Source organism: Lathyrus oleraceus, chromosome 3 (genome assembly GCF_024323335.1).
Source record: "Lathyrus oleraceus cultivar Zhongwan6 chromosome 3, CAAS_Psat_ZW6_1.0, whole genome shotgun sequence".
Taxonomy (NCBI): Eukaryota; Viridiplantae; Streptophyta; class Magnoliopsida; order Fabales; family Fabaceae; genus Lathyrus; species Lathyrus oleraceus.
In genome coordinates, this window is record NC_066581.1 from 21,263,092 (window position 1) to 21,279,854 (window position 16,763).

At 38.1% G+C, this 16,763-nt stretch overlaps 1 protein-coding gene across 1 annotated transcript; it reads left to right on the forward strand.

Moving 5' to 3' along the window:
• Window positions 1-12,139: 12,139 nt before the first annotated feature.
• On the forward strand, window positions 12,140-16,488 carry LOC127132195 (serine/threonine-protein phosphatase PP1 isozyme 3). The gene is made up of 4 exons (XM_051061090.1): window positions 12,140-12,614; window positions 14,607-15,166; window positions 15,544-15,765; window positions 16,047-16,488. The coding sequence occupies exons 1-4, from the start codon at window positions 12,440-12,442 to the stop codon at window positions 16,068-16,070; spliced, it is 981 nt and encodes a 326-aa protein (XP_050917047.1). The 5' UTR covers window positions 12,140-12,439; the 3' UTR covers window positions 16,071-16,488.
• The last annotated feature ends 275 nt before the right edge of the window (window positions 16,489-16,763 follow it).

Below are 16,763 nucleotides of genomic sequence, written 5' to 3' on the forward strand. Positions count from 1 at the left end.
ATTGCCAACGCCGCGAAAACCTACAGGGTCACACACAAAGGACGGATTGATGAGAGATAGAGTAACTAAGGAATATCGTAAGGTACGGTGCCCTTAAGTGGATTATAGAACATCGTAAGGTACGGTGTACTTGAGCAGAATACGAAATATGGTAAGGTACCATGGGCTTAAGTGATTTTGGGCATATTATAAGATATGGGCCAAAATACACTTAAGTGGGCTTTTAGCTTGAAGCCCACACAAGTGGTTCTATAAATAGAACCCTTGTGCAGAAGCAAAATTTGCGGTTGCATTCTTTTCGTTTTCTCTCTCTCTCTCTCTCTTACTCAAAGCCTTCATTCGTACCAGCTAGCACTGAGATTGAAGGAAACCGTTCGTGTGGGCTGAGTAGAGACGTTGTCATCGTTCAACGTTCGTGATCGTTTAGTGGATCTGCATCAAAGGGTTTGATCGTCACAAGAGATCTGCATCAAAGGGTTTTGATCGTCAGAAGAGATCTTCACCAAAGGTTTCAACCGTCATAAAAGAGGTAAATATTCTATCACTGATCATGACCATTCGTAAGGATCTCTAAAGGAGAAATTTTAATTTCCGCTGCGCTTTGGGTCGCAATTCTCCTTCAGTGGTATCAGAGCCACTTACGAAACCATGAATCGGATAGGTGTTTAATTTCTGTATTAATATGATTAAAAGACAGAATGAATCAATTAATTAAACGGGCAATTAAATTTGGCATCATGAGTGTACGAGTTGGATGATTGATGTTGACTATGCTTCGGAATCCGACATTAGTATGGTGAAGCAGCGATACATCGATCGTCCATAGGTTACACAATTGAGACCGATCAACTTATATATGATATAAGTAATCCTAATGCAAAGTACGGTATATGTGATATACTGTTTCTGTTTCATTCACTCGAACACTAAATGGTTGTTTTCCTTTGAGCGATCAATGATCATTTGCTTCGGAATCCGACATTAGTATGGTGAAGCAATGACCTGTTGATCAATCATACCGAATCAACAATCGAGGTGTGTTTGACGGTATGAAATTGGCGCATTAGGGTTGGTGACGGCGCAAGGGTTGTGCTGTCAAAGAGTTGTGAATTTAGGGTTTTTTGGAAGAGGTCCGTAGACTGTTTCAAAGTCCTATTATTTTGGCTGCGTGAAGCTCGTGTGACGAGCGTGTTGATTGTTTCAAAGTTTGTTACTTTGGCTGCGTGAAGCTCGTATGACGAGCGTAACAGGCGTAACAAACTGGATGCGTGACGGTCGTAACACACCCATGACGGTCGTCACACTCACATTGCCTGTGACGGTCGTCACACACCTGTGACGGTCGTCACACTCCCAGAGTCAAAATTTTGGGGTTCCTGTTTTGTGACTACGCAACGGTTGTGTTCAAGCAAAACAATGTCCATTTCAAATGAATTGTTCATTAAAATTTTGGACAGGGGCGCTGCCCCTCCAACCCCGCAAGGGCGCTGCCCCTTGACCCCGTCCGCTGACCGGGCAGCGGAACCCCCGGCAAACTCTGCGTAGTATGATCGGTCGCCGAAATTTAATTTGGTTTTAATTAATTAAAGGAATTGAGATTAATAATAATAATAATGTGTTTATTATTGTTGCCTTGTTGTGATCAGTTATGGCCTTAGTCTTCCTTTATTTTGTTTTGGGTTTTTAAATACGACCTGCGTGTCGTGCCTCTCCTTTTGATCTCTTAATGTAAATTCTTTTCTCATCTCAATCCCTCGTATGTAAAACGAGTTTCTTCTGTAATGTAATGATATGAAGAAAGAGAAGTATTCAATATCAAAGGAGAATAATGATATGAAGAAAGAGAAGAATTCAAGATCAAAGGAGGACAACCTTGAAGATCTTGCTTGGAGAAGCTTAGAGAAGAATTCAATACTAAAGGAGGACAACCTTGAAGATCTTGCTTGGAGAAGCTTAGATCGTTATTAGGTTAGCTTAGGTTCTCTCATTGGCTTGGGAGAACAATTGCGCTAGGGGCCATAACTGTTTCATTGTGTATGTATGTTGATGCATGTGTATGTATGTTGATGCATGTGAGAGACGATTTATATGATAAACAAGCCGGTGAGATCATAACAATTGCAATTCCCTCAAACTAAAATATTAAGTTTATGCTTTCCAAGTTTCAGCACTCATCAAGACTAGTATCGAATAATGTAGGTTTCGCCAAAGCGAGGTGCATGTTTTATATTGGTATGGTGCGATGGGATAATTGTAATATCCAACTGCTAAAACAATGGGTCAAACTTAACTAAACAAATTATGATGATATTATATGTGTTTGCTTTCCAAGTTTTAGCACTCATCAAGACTAGTATCGGATAATGTAGGTTTCGCCAAAGCGAGGTGCATGTTCTATATTAGTAAGGTGCGATGGGATAATTGTAATATCCAACTGCTAAGACAATGGGTCAAACTTAATTATAATAATATCATATATGTTTTAGAAGCAAGAGTTGGGAATAATCCATATGATGGATTGGAATAAGGAGTTGTTCACCCAACTGAAATTTTCGAGAGTTGTATGAGATACAACTGGAAGGAGTTCCTACCTAAATAACCTAGTTTTGTGTAATCCGCCTACGCGGACTTAGAACGAAGTGAAATATGGATCTCGACCCACTAGAAAATCTTCCAACGGGATTTTCCGAATCAAATGATGAGGGTCATTTGTTTTGAGTAAAATAGTGGGAGCATATTTGATTAAAGGCCTAATTAAATATGTCAATGATACTTATATTTTCTTAATCCTTATGTAGATAACCATGACAGCAAACACCTCTAACAACATCTTGCGATCAATCCTTGACAAGGAAAAATTGTCTGGGACAAATTTTCTGGATTGGCACCGAAACCTGAGGATTGTCCTCAAACATGATAAAAAGCTGTATGTCTTGGAGACACCTGTTCCTGAAGAGGAACCTCCTAGTTCTGCACCTAAGGCAGAAAGAGATGCTTATAAGAAGCATGTCGATGATGCCAATGAAACTGCTTGTCTCATGCTGGCTACCATGAACTCAGAATTGCAAAAGCAACATGAGAACATGTCAGCATTCGATATGATCGAACACCTGAAGTTGCTCTATCAAGAGCAAGCAAGGCATGAGAGGTTTGAAGTTTCAAAAGCCCTTTTCCAAAGCAAGTTAGCAGAGGGAGCCCCTGTAGGTCCCCATGTACTCAAGATGATTGGGTATGTGGAAAACCTTGAGAGATTGGGCTTTCCCCTCGAAAAGGAACTTGCGACTGATTTGATCTTGCAATCGTTGCCAGATAGTTTCAGTCAATTTGTCCTAAATTTCAATATGAATGATATGGACAAATCTCTTCCTGAACTGCTAGCCATGTTAAGAACTGCTGAGCAGAATCTGAAGTCAAAAGGGAAGTCCATTCTGATGATCGGAAATGGAAAGAGGCAGAACAAAAGGCCCACTAAGCAGAGTGATAAGGGGAAGGGCAAGGAAGTTGCAAATCCCAGACCCACTGCTGCTTTGAAGCCTAGTGGAGGCATAGCAAAAGAAGGCACCTGCTTCCATTGCGGTAAGACCGGACACTGGAAGAGAAACTGCCCAAAGTACCTGGAAGATAAGAAGAATGGAGTAGAGACTTCAACTTCAGGTATTTTTGTTATTAATTCATCTACTTATGCATCATGAGTATTAGATACTGGATGCGGTTCTCACACTTGTACAAATGTGCAGGGGCTGAAAGGGAGTAGAGATTTGGCAAAAGGTGAAGTTGACCTACGAGTTGGCAATGGAGCAAAGGTTGCTACTTTAGCCGTAGGATCTTATGTATTGACTTTACCTAGTGGTTTTATAATTCAGTTAGAGAACTGTTATTATGTACCTGCAATTAGCAGGAATATTATTTCCATTTCTTGTTTGGACAAGTTTGGTTTTTCATTTATAATAAAGAACAATTGTTGCTCAATTTATTTGAATGATATATTCTATGCTACTGCACAAATGAGCAATGGAATATATGTCCTTGATCTCATAATGCCAACTTATAACATTAATACTAAAAGGATGAAACCTAATGAGTTAAATCCATGATGAGTCACGTTGATCTTCCAAACTCCATTTGCAGACATGCACTATTGACAACAGCTTACACACTTAACCGTATTCCATCCAAAAGGTTAATAAGACACCATATGAGATATGGAGTGGTAAGAAACCACATATGTCTTACATGAAGATTTGGGGTTGCGAGGTTTATGTGAAACGACAAATTTCAACTAAGCTTGAGCCCAAATCTGACAAATGCTTATTTGTGGGGTATCCTAAAGAAACAAGAGGATATTATTTCTACAATCCTTCTGAGGGCAAAGTGTTTGTCGCTCGAACTTGAGTTTTCCTAGAAAGGGATTTTATTTCCAAAGGAATCAGTGGGAGGAAAGTAGAACTTGAAGAAATTCAAGAATCACAAATTATCGATACACCTATGGAGGAATTGGAGCAGGAAACACAAGTAGTTGTGTAAGAGCAACCTGCTCAAGTAGAACAAGACCAGCGTAGGTCAGGAAGGATACGTCACCTACCTAAGATATATGGATCAAGGTGATGTATTACTCATGGATCAAGATGAGCCTGTGACCTACTCATGGAATCTTCGTTTTGATGAAACAGTGAAACTGTATGGATTTGTTAAGAACGAAGATGAGCCTTGTGTCTACAAGAAGGTTAGTGGGAGCATAATCGTATTCCTGGTATTATATGTGGATGACATATTACTTATTGGAAACGATATCCCTACCCTGCAACAAGTAAACTCTTGGGTAGGGAAATGCTTATCTATGAAGGACCTAGGTGAAGCAGCCTATATATTAGGAATCAGAATCTATAGAGATAGATCATAAAATGCTTGGCCTAAGTCAGAGTACATAGACAAGATGCTGAGACGCTTTAATATGAATGATTCCAATGGTTATGTATTTTGCTGAAATGGTGGCGCTGTGAGCTTGAAAAGTTCAAAGCAAGATACAGTTGTTGATTCTACAATCGAGACCGAGTATATTGCCGCCTCAAGTGTAGCAAAGGAAGCTGTTTGGATCAAAAAGTTCATTAGTGAACTTGGCATAGTCCTTAGCATTGTGGATCCCATTGGTCTCTATTATGATAACAATGGTGCTATCGCACAAGCTAAGGAGCCTAGATCTCACCGACGATCCAAACACATACTTAGACGTTGTGTGAGAATATGCAGAGTACCTACACTTGACAATATAGTTGACCCACTGACAAAGCCTCTTGCGCAGCAGAAGCATGATGGCCATACTAGATCAATGGGCATAAGGGGTATACCTGATTGGCTCTAGTGCTAGTGGGAGATTGTTGGTGTAAGCCCTAGAGGCCAATACATTTTGGTACTTGTATCGAATAATAAAAGGCATTCTCTTTATTATGGTTGATTAATAAAGTCCCTGGAATAGATAGTCCGTTTAATGTATTAAGTGTGACTTAATCATGAGAACACATTAAACATAAGGACACTATTCCTAAAGTATCCGTAGTCGAGCTTTAGTGTGAAGTGGGATAACATTAAAGCATTAAGACTATTATGTTTGTAGACTGATGATCACATCTCATGGATCATGGATAAAGAGTTATCAAGTCTTAAACATAGGTATGAATATTAGGAGTAATATTTATACCGGATTGACCCGCTATGAGAATACTATATAGAACGTTATGCAAAGTGTCATAAGTTATTCTCATGGTGATAATAGTGTATTCCACTCTTCGACCTGAAACCACTATGGATCCTAGATGTAGAGTCGAGTGCTTTATTGCTGATCCAACGTTGTCCGTAACTGGATAACCATAAAGACAGTTGATGGGTACTCCACAAAGCATGCTGAGGGACATGAGTGACCTAGATGGAATTTGCCCATCCTGCATAACAGGATAAATGTCTATGGGCCCAATATTGAACTGGACAAGGATGACACGGTCTATGCCTTGTGTTCAATATAGACATAAGGGCAAAAGGGTAATTATACACATAATTATTATCACAGATGGTTTTGTCAGATCACTTGACATTTTCGTGTCTTGGGTAGCAGTGATGTGTTGCTAGATACCGCTCACTGTTTATTATATTAAATGCGTGATTTAATATAATTGCCAACGCCGCGAAAACCTACAGGGTCACACACAAAGGACGGATTGATGAGAGATAGAGTAACTAAGGAATATCGTAAGGTACGGTGCCCTTAAGTGGATTATAGAACATCGTAAGGTACGGTGTACTTGAGCAGAATACGAAATATGGTAAGGTACCATGGGCTTAAGTGATTTTGGGCATATTATAAGATATGGGCCAAAATACACTTAAGTGGGCTTTTAGCTTGAAGCCCACACAAGTGGTTCTATAAATAGAACCCTTGTGCAGAAGCAAAATTTGCGGTTGCATTCTTTTCGTTTTCTCTCTCTCTCTCTCTCTCTCTTACTCAAAGCCTTCATTCGTACCAGCTAGCACTGAGATTGAAGGAAACCGTTCGTGTGGACTGAGTAGAGACGTTGTCATCGTTCAACGTTCGTGATCGTTTAGTGGATCTGCATCAAAGGGTTTGATCGTCACAAGAGATCTGCATCAAAGGGTTTTGATCGTCAGAAGAGATCTTCACCAAAGGTTTCAACCGTCATAAAAGAGGTAAATATTCTATCACTGATCATGACCATTCGTAAGGATCTCTAAAGGAGAAATTTTAATTTCCGCTGCGCTTTGGGTCGCAATTCTCCTTCAAATCAGCACAGAAGTAGAAAGATCATTGCAGTAACAATAATGAACATCTTTCAGAACTTCTAATAGCTGACGCATAAGCGAATTTGGAACACATAATGCAGAAACTGATGACGTTGCACATCATATATTCAGAATCAGAACTGGTTACTAAAGCTACATAATAACAAACCATTAGGGTACCAAAATTGTTCTCACACAAATACAATATTGTTATCATCAAAACTCAAGGTATATAGGCAAAATCAAATCTTGTTTTAACAATACACACTAGAAAAAACCATTAGGGTACAAAATAGTTCTCTAAGAAACAATGCATTGTTATCATCGAAACTAAAGGTTGGATGCTTAACCAAATATTGATCTTACAAATAAGTAGGGAAATTTTTGGGGTATGACAATTACTACAAACTAGAGAATTCCATACCTAGCCAGATTGTTTGGCTTGAAGAGTTTCAGTATGTTAGTTATGCTGATTTTTACCAAATCCTCGATTTCCACCCATTTTGTGAAATAGTCAATTGCCAATCAAGAATTTTAGTTGTCATAGGGTCAAAGAGATCAAGGATATTCATGCCCCTCTATGAGAAGGGTCATGAGAGGATGTCAACATGTGTAGCTCAGACGGGGGAGCATTGTGAAAATCTCCGTGGTTATATCATTATTCATACTTCTTCACATAATCTTTGGCGTCTCGAACCACATGTGACTAATAATATCCATTCCTAAGAACCTTCTTAGCTAGAGCTCTGGTGCTGAGATGTTTTCTGACAATACCTCTGGAAAAAAATGTCAGGCTCATAGGCCCCGCCTATTTGACCCACAATTTTTGGCGGGTAAAGTCGAGGATTTTGGCTTGGTGCCTTAAGTTGGCCTACACCGTCTAACCCACTTAAAGAACAGGGCTAAAGGGTGTGTGTGTGTGTGTGTATATGTGAGGGGGGGGGGGGGTCCGCAGGATTTGTATTAAACAAGTGGATTATTTTGATGTTTTAGTGTGTTTGTTTTAAGTGTTTAGTGTTGCATTTATGTTGTTTTGTTTATGTTAAAGAATATGACATTGACATTAAGATTTGTTAAAGTTTTATTATGTATGGTTAAAAATATCTTTGTCGGGCCTTTGGCATTTGTTCTATGTCGTCCAAAGGCCTAATAAGACAAGGTCCACTTACCCAACCCGTTCCATTGATCCTAAAGTATAAATAACTTCACAAGGGGTTTTCAGGTACACGATCTTTAATATCTACTCTCACTATGATTATCTTGAATCCTAAACTGAATTTAACATCAAAGTGCTAACCATGCAGATACGCTCCCCCCTTTGGTCAATTATATCGGAGATTATCAATGATGTTTTAAGATCAACATTACTGATTTAAGAGGCATCATGATCGTAACCTCCGATTCGAGGTGTCACATCACTGAATCACCTAGGAAGCTTTACTCTACCATAATTTCTACAATCTTCTCCATTTCTGGTTCCACAACAGAATAATGACGTCGTCTGTCGGAATCGACTTCTGATTCATGTGATTTCCACGAGGTCAAGTCTGACTCTTAGATCTAGAATATGAAGCATCTCTAGATAAAGGATCGAGGTTCCCCAAAGTCAAGGTCTTGGATCTGCGGCATTTAGATTCATATAATTCTGATCCAACTGCTCATGACCATTCCTCCTGATCTTGCAAAACCGTGAGATGATGCCACAAGACATCCTTAGCTATAGACTCATATATGCGGTGTTCTAACCATTAATGAATCTTGATCTCAAACCCCTGGCAAGGATGGTTAGTAGATCTCCTCAGATCCAAATTCAAATTCACGAAGCTAAAATCAATTAAGTTTTGTTTCATCTCCGACCGAGCAACATTCCAGATCCGTCTCCGCTCAAATGTTATCATGACTGGCCCATGTTGGGTGTTTCATCATCGTAAAAGTATCACGTTGGGTGTCTCATCATCGTAATGACCGAAACCTAGTCCTGGACAACTACAAAATGTTTGGGATCACAGAATGATAAGGAAGTTACGAGGTGATGGACATCCCGGAGTGCAAGGTGACTCAAGGGATCAGATGGTCGACTGCATATCAAACCTAGTGGAATAAGTGAAGGAAAAATGGCTCTCTATCGATGCCTGAAGTCCCAAACACCCCCGACTCTGATCCAAAGGAAAGACTAGGAAAAAGACCAAGGTGTAAATCAAGAGAAATGATAATTCGTGTATAACGGGAATGTCGAGCATAACTACCCGAAATATTCTACGTGCAACGAAGCCAAAAGAGCATCAGAGATCTGTCGGTCATCATATACACTACACTTGGATATCATAGTCCCCTAGACGACAACCGAGCAAATCGAGTATCTAGAAGTGAGTAGCTCGAAGACCAGAGGCGTTGGTCCACCTCAACCCGAAAAAGCAACACTTGGGGCATCCATTAGAGGATGACGTCTTCCAAGATGGGGACTCCATCTATCCAGATCAAGCAAAAATCGAGTTACCCGGGTAACACATCTTAGGCGAGCGATCAGTATATCCTTGTGGCTAACCATAATATTTAATTAATGTTTTGAAAATTTATTGCCTAGTTATAATTATTGATATGATAGTGAAATGAAAATTATATATTGCTATTATATTCTTGCTGCTCTACTTTCTGTCTTGTCCTATCTTTTGTGTGCCAAAGTGTGAACGCACGTATCAGTGAACCATGGTACAACCAACATAGTTGATGCCCGAAGTAAATATTCCAGGGGTGCTGTCGGAGATGCTTTGCACGTTCGACTACAACAATCAAATACCCACATCACCAAGTGTGCCTAAAGATTTTAGGGGTGTTGTCGAAGATGCTTTGCACGTCTGACTATAAAAATCAAATCCCCACAATGCCGAGCATGTCTAAAGATTTCAGAGGTGTTGTCGAAGACGCTTTGCACATTCGATTATAAAAATCAATTTCCCAATAGTGCCGAGCACACCTAAAGACCATGGGAGTTGTAGAATACGCTTTGCACGTCCAACTACATCGATCAAATATCCTTTGTCAAAGAACTATATGCATTTATGCATAGCTGACACACCCATTTTTTAGATATAGCCCATCCTAGGGACATGAGTGGTGGAGCTTGGAGATGTCCACCTCGATCCTAGATTTGCCTCGGGGGCAAGGACGAAGATATTTTACCTTTGGTTAGGAAATCATCCTTTATAACACAGAGCGTGATTCAAAGCATGGTCACATCTAACCGATTCCATGCCATGCACCTATAAGTATGATTCAAAGCATAGTCGTATTTAACCATACCCATGCCTTATTCATACGAATATGATTCAAAGTATAACAACATTTAGCCGATTCCATGCGAAATCTTTACAAATGTGATTTAAAGTGTAAATGCTCGTAGCTGAACTAATGTCTCGTCGTTACAAATTCAACGTACAAACATATTAAGTCGGACCAATATATCACCTGTACACATACATTTTAGTCATAGCCACACCCGAACGATAATGCATCTTACCAAAACGAAGCATACATTTTAACGCGACACACTTATGAATAAAGAATCCAAACATGACCTCATAAAGAACTTAAGGTTATTTACACTTTAAGCAAATATTAGTTACCACTCTTTGTAGTAGACAAACTATACTAACTATAGGGCTTAAAAGCAAACCCTGGCTCTTCTGTCTCTCATCCGGCCGAAAATTATGATTTACAAGAGCACAATGTGAAACCAAAAGTACAAACATGTGAAAGGTAATGATACAAATAAATGTAAACATTGTTTATAAGCCAAGGATCAAAATCCTAGAAAAATCTTAGAGGAATAAAACAAAAATAGAAGAAAAAATGGGCCAAAAAGATCCTCAAAGGTTAACTCATGTATCCTATGCGCTCGGACCACCCCCTGTGTTCTCTCTAGGAACAACTTGAAAATGATCTAGTTGGTCGACAGTGACCGAAATTCCAAGATAAAATCATTGTACTTGCTCCAACATCTGATCTCGGACCTGGTGCACAGACTCATAGCCTGCTGAAGGGACTCTCGAGATTTCTACCGTGCAACAACCATGTCTTCCTTAAGGCCTTTCAAAACTTTGGCCCAATCATCCTTCTTCTACCGGAGAGCTTTCCGATCCGCTTCAAACTCATGGCACGTCTTCGCCGCATCTTAAGAAGCCTTCTTCCAACGTTTCTCTCCCTCGGCAAGAGAAGCCTTCAACTTTGTTATATGAGCAACCAAAGTTGACTAAATTGCCTAGGAAGTTTCGCTCCAACATAGTTTCTGCAATCTTCTCCATTTCTAGTTTTGTAAAGGAACAATATTGATTAAAATTTTAGTAAATTATGTAGTAAAATAAACTGTAAAAAAAAGGTTTGGCGGGTCAGTCCGCCAATCCTCTAACTTATTAGTAAACATGGCAATTTTTTCTTTTGAGCTCAGATGCCTAAGTTGGTCTGCCCCGCATGTACCCCGCTTTTGGATTGGCTTAAATGGGATGGGTCACCCACTTTGCCACCCCTAGCTGCATGTTACTTCTTCTCCTTTAAGGCATTTCAACGGAGGGGTTGATAAGCCTCTTCTATATAGAACCATGCCAATCATTGAGTATGAAATTGCCATTCTTTTGACGAGGGCGACTTCAATAAGGTTGGTAGGCATTCTATTGTGCTCAATACATGTCATGACGACTTTGGGAGTTTCAATGCTGAGATTCTTCAGCGTTTCTTGGATGAAGGAATGGTTAATGTCAGAGACTCGAGTGCTAAAGAGCTTAGATAAGACACGTGCCTTGGTATTATGCTCTCCAGGGACGTGTAAGGTTTCATAGGATTTAAACTTCATTAATCTTTCTCTGGTCAGGTTGACATACCATAGTAACAATATGTCTTTAGCCTGAGCCTCTTTTTTTATTTGGGATATTACTAATTGTGAATTTGTTTGTAGCTTGATGTTTTTCGCCTTCATTTCAGCTGCTAACTTGAGACCTGCGATGAACTGCATACACAGTCTGGTTATTAGTAACGTGGAACTCAAAACGCAGAGACATTTCAATCATCAAACATGCTTTATTTTCCCGTATGAGACCGACTTAGCATCTTGTGTTATCGGAAGACCAATATGTGAAGAAGATCCATACATGAGCTAGTTCGAACACGTCTAAAGTCATTTCTGATATGAAATCCAAGAACAATTAAGCCTTTAATATATATATATATATATATATATATATATATATATATATATATATATATATATATATATATATGTATGAGCTAGTTCGAACGACGTCTAAAAATTTCCTTTGAATTTGAAGTTCTTCTAGTGGGCAAATAAGAATTTGTCAATTTTAATTCATTCAAAAACTTATTTCATATAACTGAAATAAAAATTGTCTCTTTCTTTTCTTTACCGAAAGTGAATGTGTCCAATTAAGACCCATTCCAAAACAACGGACCTCTACCACCAAAACGACTGTCACTCCCAACATCCCGTCGTCGTTTTCTCCTCCGTTTCCACGCCTCCTTCACTTCTAGTCTTCCGATTTTGACTTCGAACCTTCGCATCTTCATCTTCATCTTCTTCTTCTTCATCTAATCGAATTGACTGTGTCTGCTATTCGTTAACTTGAAGTCGGCGAAGAAGAAAATGGAGCAATCAGTTGTTGACGACATAATCAGTCGACTGTTAGAAGTTCGAAACCGTCCGGGGAAGCAAGTTCAACTATCGGAGGCCGAGATCCGTCAACTCTGCGTCGTTTCTAGAGACATTTTCATTCAACAACCTTATTTATTAGAACTCGAAGCACCTATCAAAATTTGTGGTATTCTTTTGACCTAATTTTCTTTCTATCAATATTGTTTGATGACTTTGTTGCTTGGTGGAAGATTTTGTAAATTCATGTTTTGGTTTATGGTAGTTTTGTTTTTGTGATTACCGTTTGCATGCTTACTTATGAGTGTGTTAGAAGCTGGATTAGTGCTAGGGTTTAATGGATTAATGTGTTTTGAACTTCATAGGGATTAATTTTGTAGAGTTTTGAATCGAGGAAGCTGCTTTGTTGTTTTCTTTTCTGTTTTCTTATGATAACTGTAGAAGATTATGGTGGTAGAATGTGAATTTGGTTCAAATTTGTCCTTGTAGAATTTATGAATGGGAGTGACTAAGGGTATAGTGTGAGTTTTGTGTATGTTTGGTTTAACTTTTGGAAGAGCCAAAAGCAAAGCAATTCTACTGGTGTAGAATTGATTTTGGAATGATTTTGAAGTGTTTAGTTCGTCTAAAGTAGAATTGATTATGTCTCCAAAATTGATTCTAATTTGAAGCTAGAATTTGTAGTTTTTGAGTTTAAATGTGATTTTTATATTTAAATTTACTGTTCTAATCAATTTTGCATGAAGTTATCCAAACACAAATCACTTTACATTCAATTCACTTTTAATCAAAATCAATTTTACAAAATCATTTCACTCGAAAATCAGTTTTTTGGAATTGATATTGTGTGGGTAAAAAACAATTTTTGATTAACAAGAGGAATGCTAGCAAAAGCTCTTGATTAACTTTACTAAGCTTGTGGTATCAATTTATCTCATCTAGTTTTGCATAACTTCAAACTGCAACAGTAAGCATCAAATAATAAACAAATACCAAAGCAAATTTCTTCTAAGATTAGCTACATGAATCAAATGAAGCTAGTCAAGAATGAATCATATATATAGACAGAGTGACAGACCTTTAAATTCAAATCCTTTTTAATGATTTGACCTATAATTTTGTATCGCATTTGTCTAACAATGACCATGAGAGTATTCTACATAGGGTCTACCCTCTTCACCGGTTCTCCTATGAGTCTTTGCCATACATGTCCAAATCACCTAAGACGAGTATATTTTTTTTCTACGATTGGAGTTGTCCTCTCCTCTTCTTCTTTCTATTGCTTTCACAGTTCATTTCTAATTTGATTTTGTCACGTGACAGCTTATCCATTGTAATTTTTGCATCTCTACAACAATGAGATTATTTTCTTGTTGGCTCTTTAGGAGCTAGTATTTAATTCCATACTTAATTTGCAAATCGTGCAAGTTGCAATTAAGCAGGAAAATTTTCCTTTAAATTAGGGTGGTGCTTTTCTATCACAAATTACTCTAGAAGTATTAATCCATTCCATCCACGGTGGGTGAATCTTATGGTTGACACTTGACACTTGTCCCTCTATTTCCTCATCATTTTGTATGATGGATCTAGATATTTAAACTTTGTGGCTTGTGATAATATTAATATGTTCTCCAATTTTATATGTAAGCTATAATTTGTGTCTCTTTTTTCAAATCGATTCTACATGTCATGTAATCTGTTTAAGCTTAAAGGTTTTTATTTTTCTATTTATTTTTATCACTCTCATAATCCTTGCAAAAAAAAACCTGTCCTTGACTGTATTTATACCCAGAAAATTTCAATTGTTGCTTATGATTGACATCATTAGTTTGCTCAAGTTATTTGCTAGAACTTTTGGACTTTTTCTTTGGTCGACTGATGTTGAAAAGTGTGAAAAGATTTACGTACAAAGATCATGACATCTCTGTTACCAACATCATATTTTAGTTTCAGTAAAAAAAATGACGCATTATCAATTGATTTCAGTCGGTGGCCACAGGCCCCGCACGGTGGAATATAACTTTGCTTTTGCTCTATGATCCATACATTGTACTTCCTGATATTATCAATATTGTATAATACTGTACTATTGTAATTGTACAAAAGGAAAAAAATTTGTTTAATGCAATGATTTCTTAATCTCCTTATATTGATGTTTTAGGTGATGTACATGGTCAATATTCTGATCTCTTGAGGCTTTTTGAGTATGGTGGATTGCCTCCCGAGGCTAACTACTTGTTTTTGGGGGATTATGTGGATCGGGGAAAGCAGAGTTTAGAAACAATTTGCCTTCTTCTTGCTTATAAGATTAGATATCCTGAGAACTTTTTCCTATTGAGAGGAAATCATGAATGTGCTTCTATAAACAGAATTTATGGATTTTATGATGAGTGCAAGAGAAGGTTCAATGTAAGATTATGGAAGACATTTACAGACTGCTTCAATTGCCTTCCTGTGGCAGCTCTTGTTGATGAAAAGATTTTGTGTATGCATGGGGGGATTTCTCCTGACTTGCATAGTTTGGATCAGATTAGAAATCTACAGCGGCCCACTGATGTTCCTGATACAGGTTTGCTTTGTGATCTTCTTTGGTCTGACCCAAGCAAAGATGTTCAAGGATGGGGAATGAATGACAGGGGAGTTTCATATACATTTGGTGCTGATAAGATCACAGAGTTTCTTCAGAAACAGGATCTTGACCTAATTTGCCGTGCTCATCAGGTCAAGCTCCTACCTTTATTGCTTAATGTGTTACCAATTTTTTGGAGGCTGAGTTTGTACAGCCATTTCTAATTTTCTATGACTGAAACTAAAATGAAAACGAAGTATATTTCCAGCAATCTGCTTTAGTCTGTCGATACATTTCCAGTATATTGTAATTACTTTATTTTGTTTCAACTGGAAATTGCACATGCCCTTGTAGATATGATGTAACATAGTTTCATGCATTGATCAGAAAAATCTTCAAAAGCCATTCATTAGGTTTGACATCTGGTGCTTCATTTGTTTGTACATTACGTTGTGTTTATATTGTAGAATATTACACGTCATTCAATTACGTTATTATATATTAACTGTTTTTTTTAATGTATGACCAGGTTGTGGAGGATGGATATGAGTTCTTTGCTAATAGACAACTCGTAACAATATTTTCAGCACCTAATTATTGTGGAGAGTTTGACAATGCCGGTGCTATGATGAGTGTTGATGAGACACTGATGTGCTCTTTCCAAATATTAAAGCCAGCTGATAAAAAAACAAAGATCAATTTTGGAAGTACAACCACTGCTAAGCCTGGAAACTCTCCAGCAAGTGTAAAGGTAGGAAATAGTTTAGTATTTTCTGGCAACACATCCCAACTTAATTAATAATACCTATGCAATTTGCGCACTTCAATAGGTACATATCATATGATGCGCCTGACTTGAAGAAGATATATCTTTTGATATAGGCTTATTTGCATAACATGGATTTTTGGGAATATTAATCTCCATAGCAAATTGCCATTTTTCATGCACAACAGCTTGCTTTTGCATTTTACATTGTTCACACTTCATGCATTTATAACCTAAATTTGTCTCCCTCTCATTGTTCATGGCAGTCTTTCCTTGGTGCAAAAGTATGATATAGACTGTGCTATAAAGATTGATGTAACTACTGGTCAGCTTGGTCCTAGCTCCTAATGGTTGCAAGAAAAATCGAGATCCATTTTGTCCGCTACGATATTTGGAATTGTAAAATCCAAGGGAAAACACGATGATGAACTATGTAAACCACTGTTTTTTTGGATACAAATTCGCATTTTGAGATGGAGAGTCATGTAGTCTCTGTCTTCAGTTGTACACAAAGAGTTGGTATATTTTATGAATTGTAAGCTTCTCAAGCATAGATGAATATGCGTCTGAGAGCAGTTTCTAAGTGCTTATAGGAGTGGCGAATGGATGACACACTCAAGGCAGGTAAAACTGAATATGGTTGATTCACCGTTTTTCCCAATTTACCTGTCATTCGGACGGACTTCTGTATGAAATCTTGTTTTAATCTTTGTTTCTCAATCACAAGATATTCTCCCTGAAGAATTTGAGTGGCTGAAGCAGTGATTAGACACACAATGTCTAACAGAAAAAATGAGTCGGGCTGCAGGCTTTGCTTATGATATGCTATGGGAATTTTGTGTTGAAGCAACGTCTCATAACTAGGTCCACATTTTACAAGAAGAATATGGCGATAAGCGTCTTGCAAGGCATTTGTATGTAGGCTTCCTTGCATTAATAACAAAGTGAAGTGTTTCAAGTTTTGTGGAAGTTTAGGTTTCCAT

What these genes read in the sequence shown, in the direction of transcription:
- LOC127132195 (XM_051061090.1), top strand. Translation starts at nt 12,440, where the DNA reads ATGGAGCAATCAGTTGTTGACGACATAATCAGTCGACTGTTAGAAGTT. An exon ending in AGCACCTATCAAAATTTGTG is followed by an intron (nt 12,615 to 14,606) that starts GTATTCTTTTGA and finishes TTGATGTTTTAG; the next exon opens with GTGATGTACATGGTCAATAT. An exon ending in TAATTTGCCGTGCTCATCAG is followed by an intron (nt 15,167 to 15,543) that starts GTCAAGCTCCTA and finishes ATGTATGACCAG; the next exon opens with GTTGTGGAGGATGGATATGA.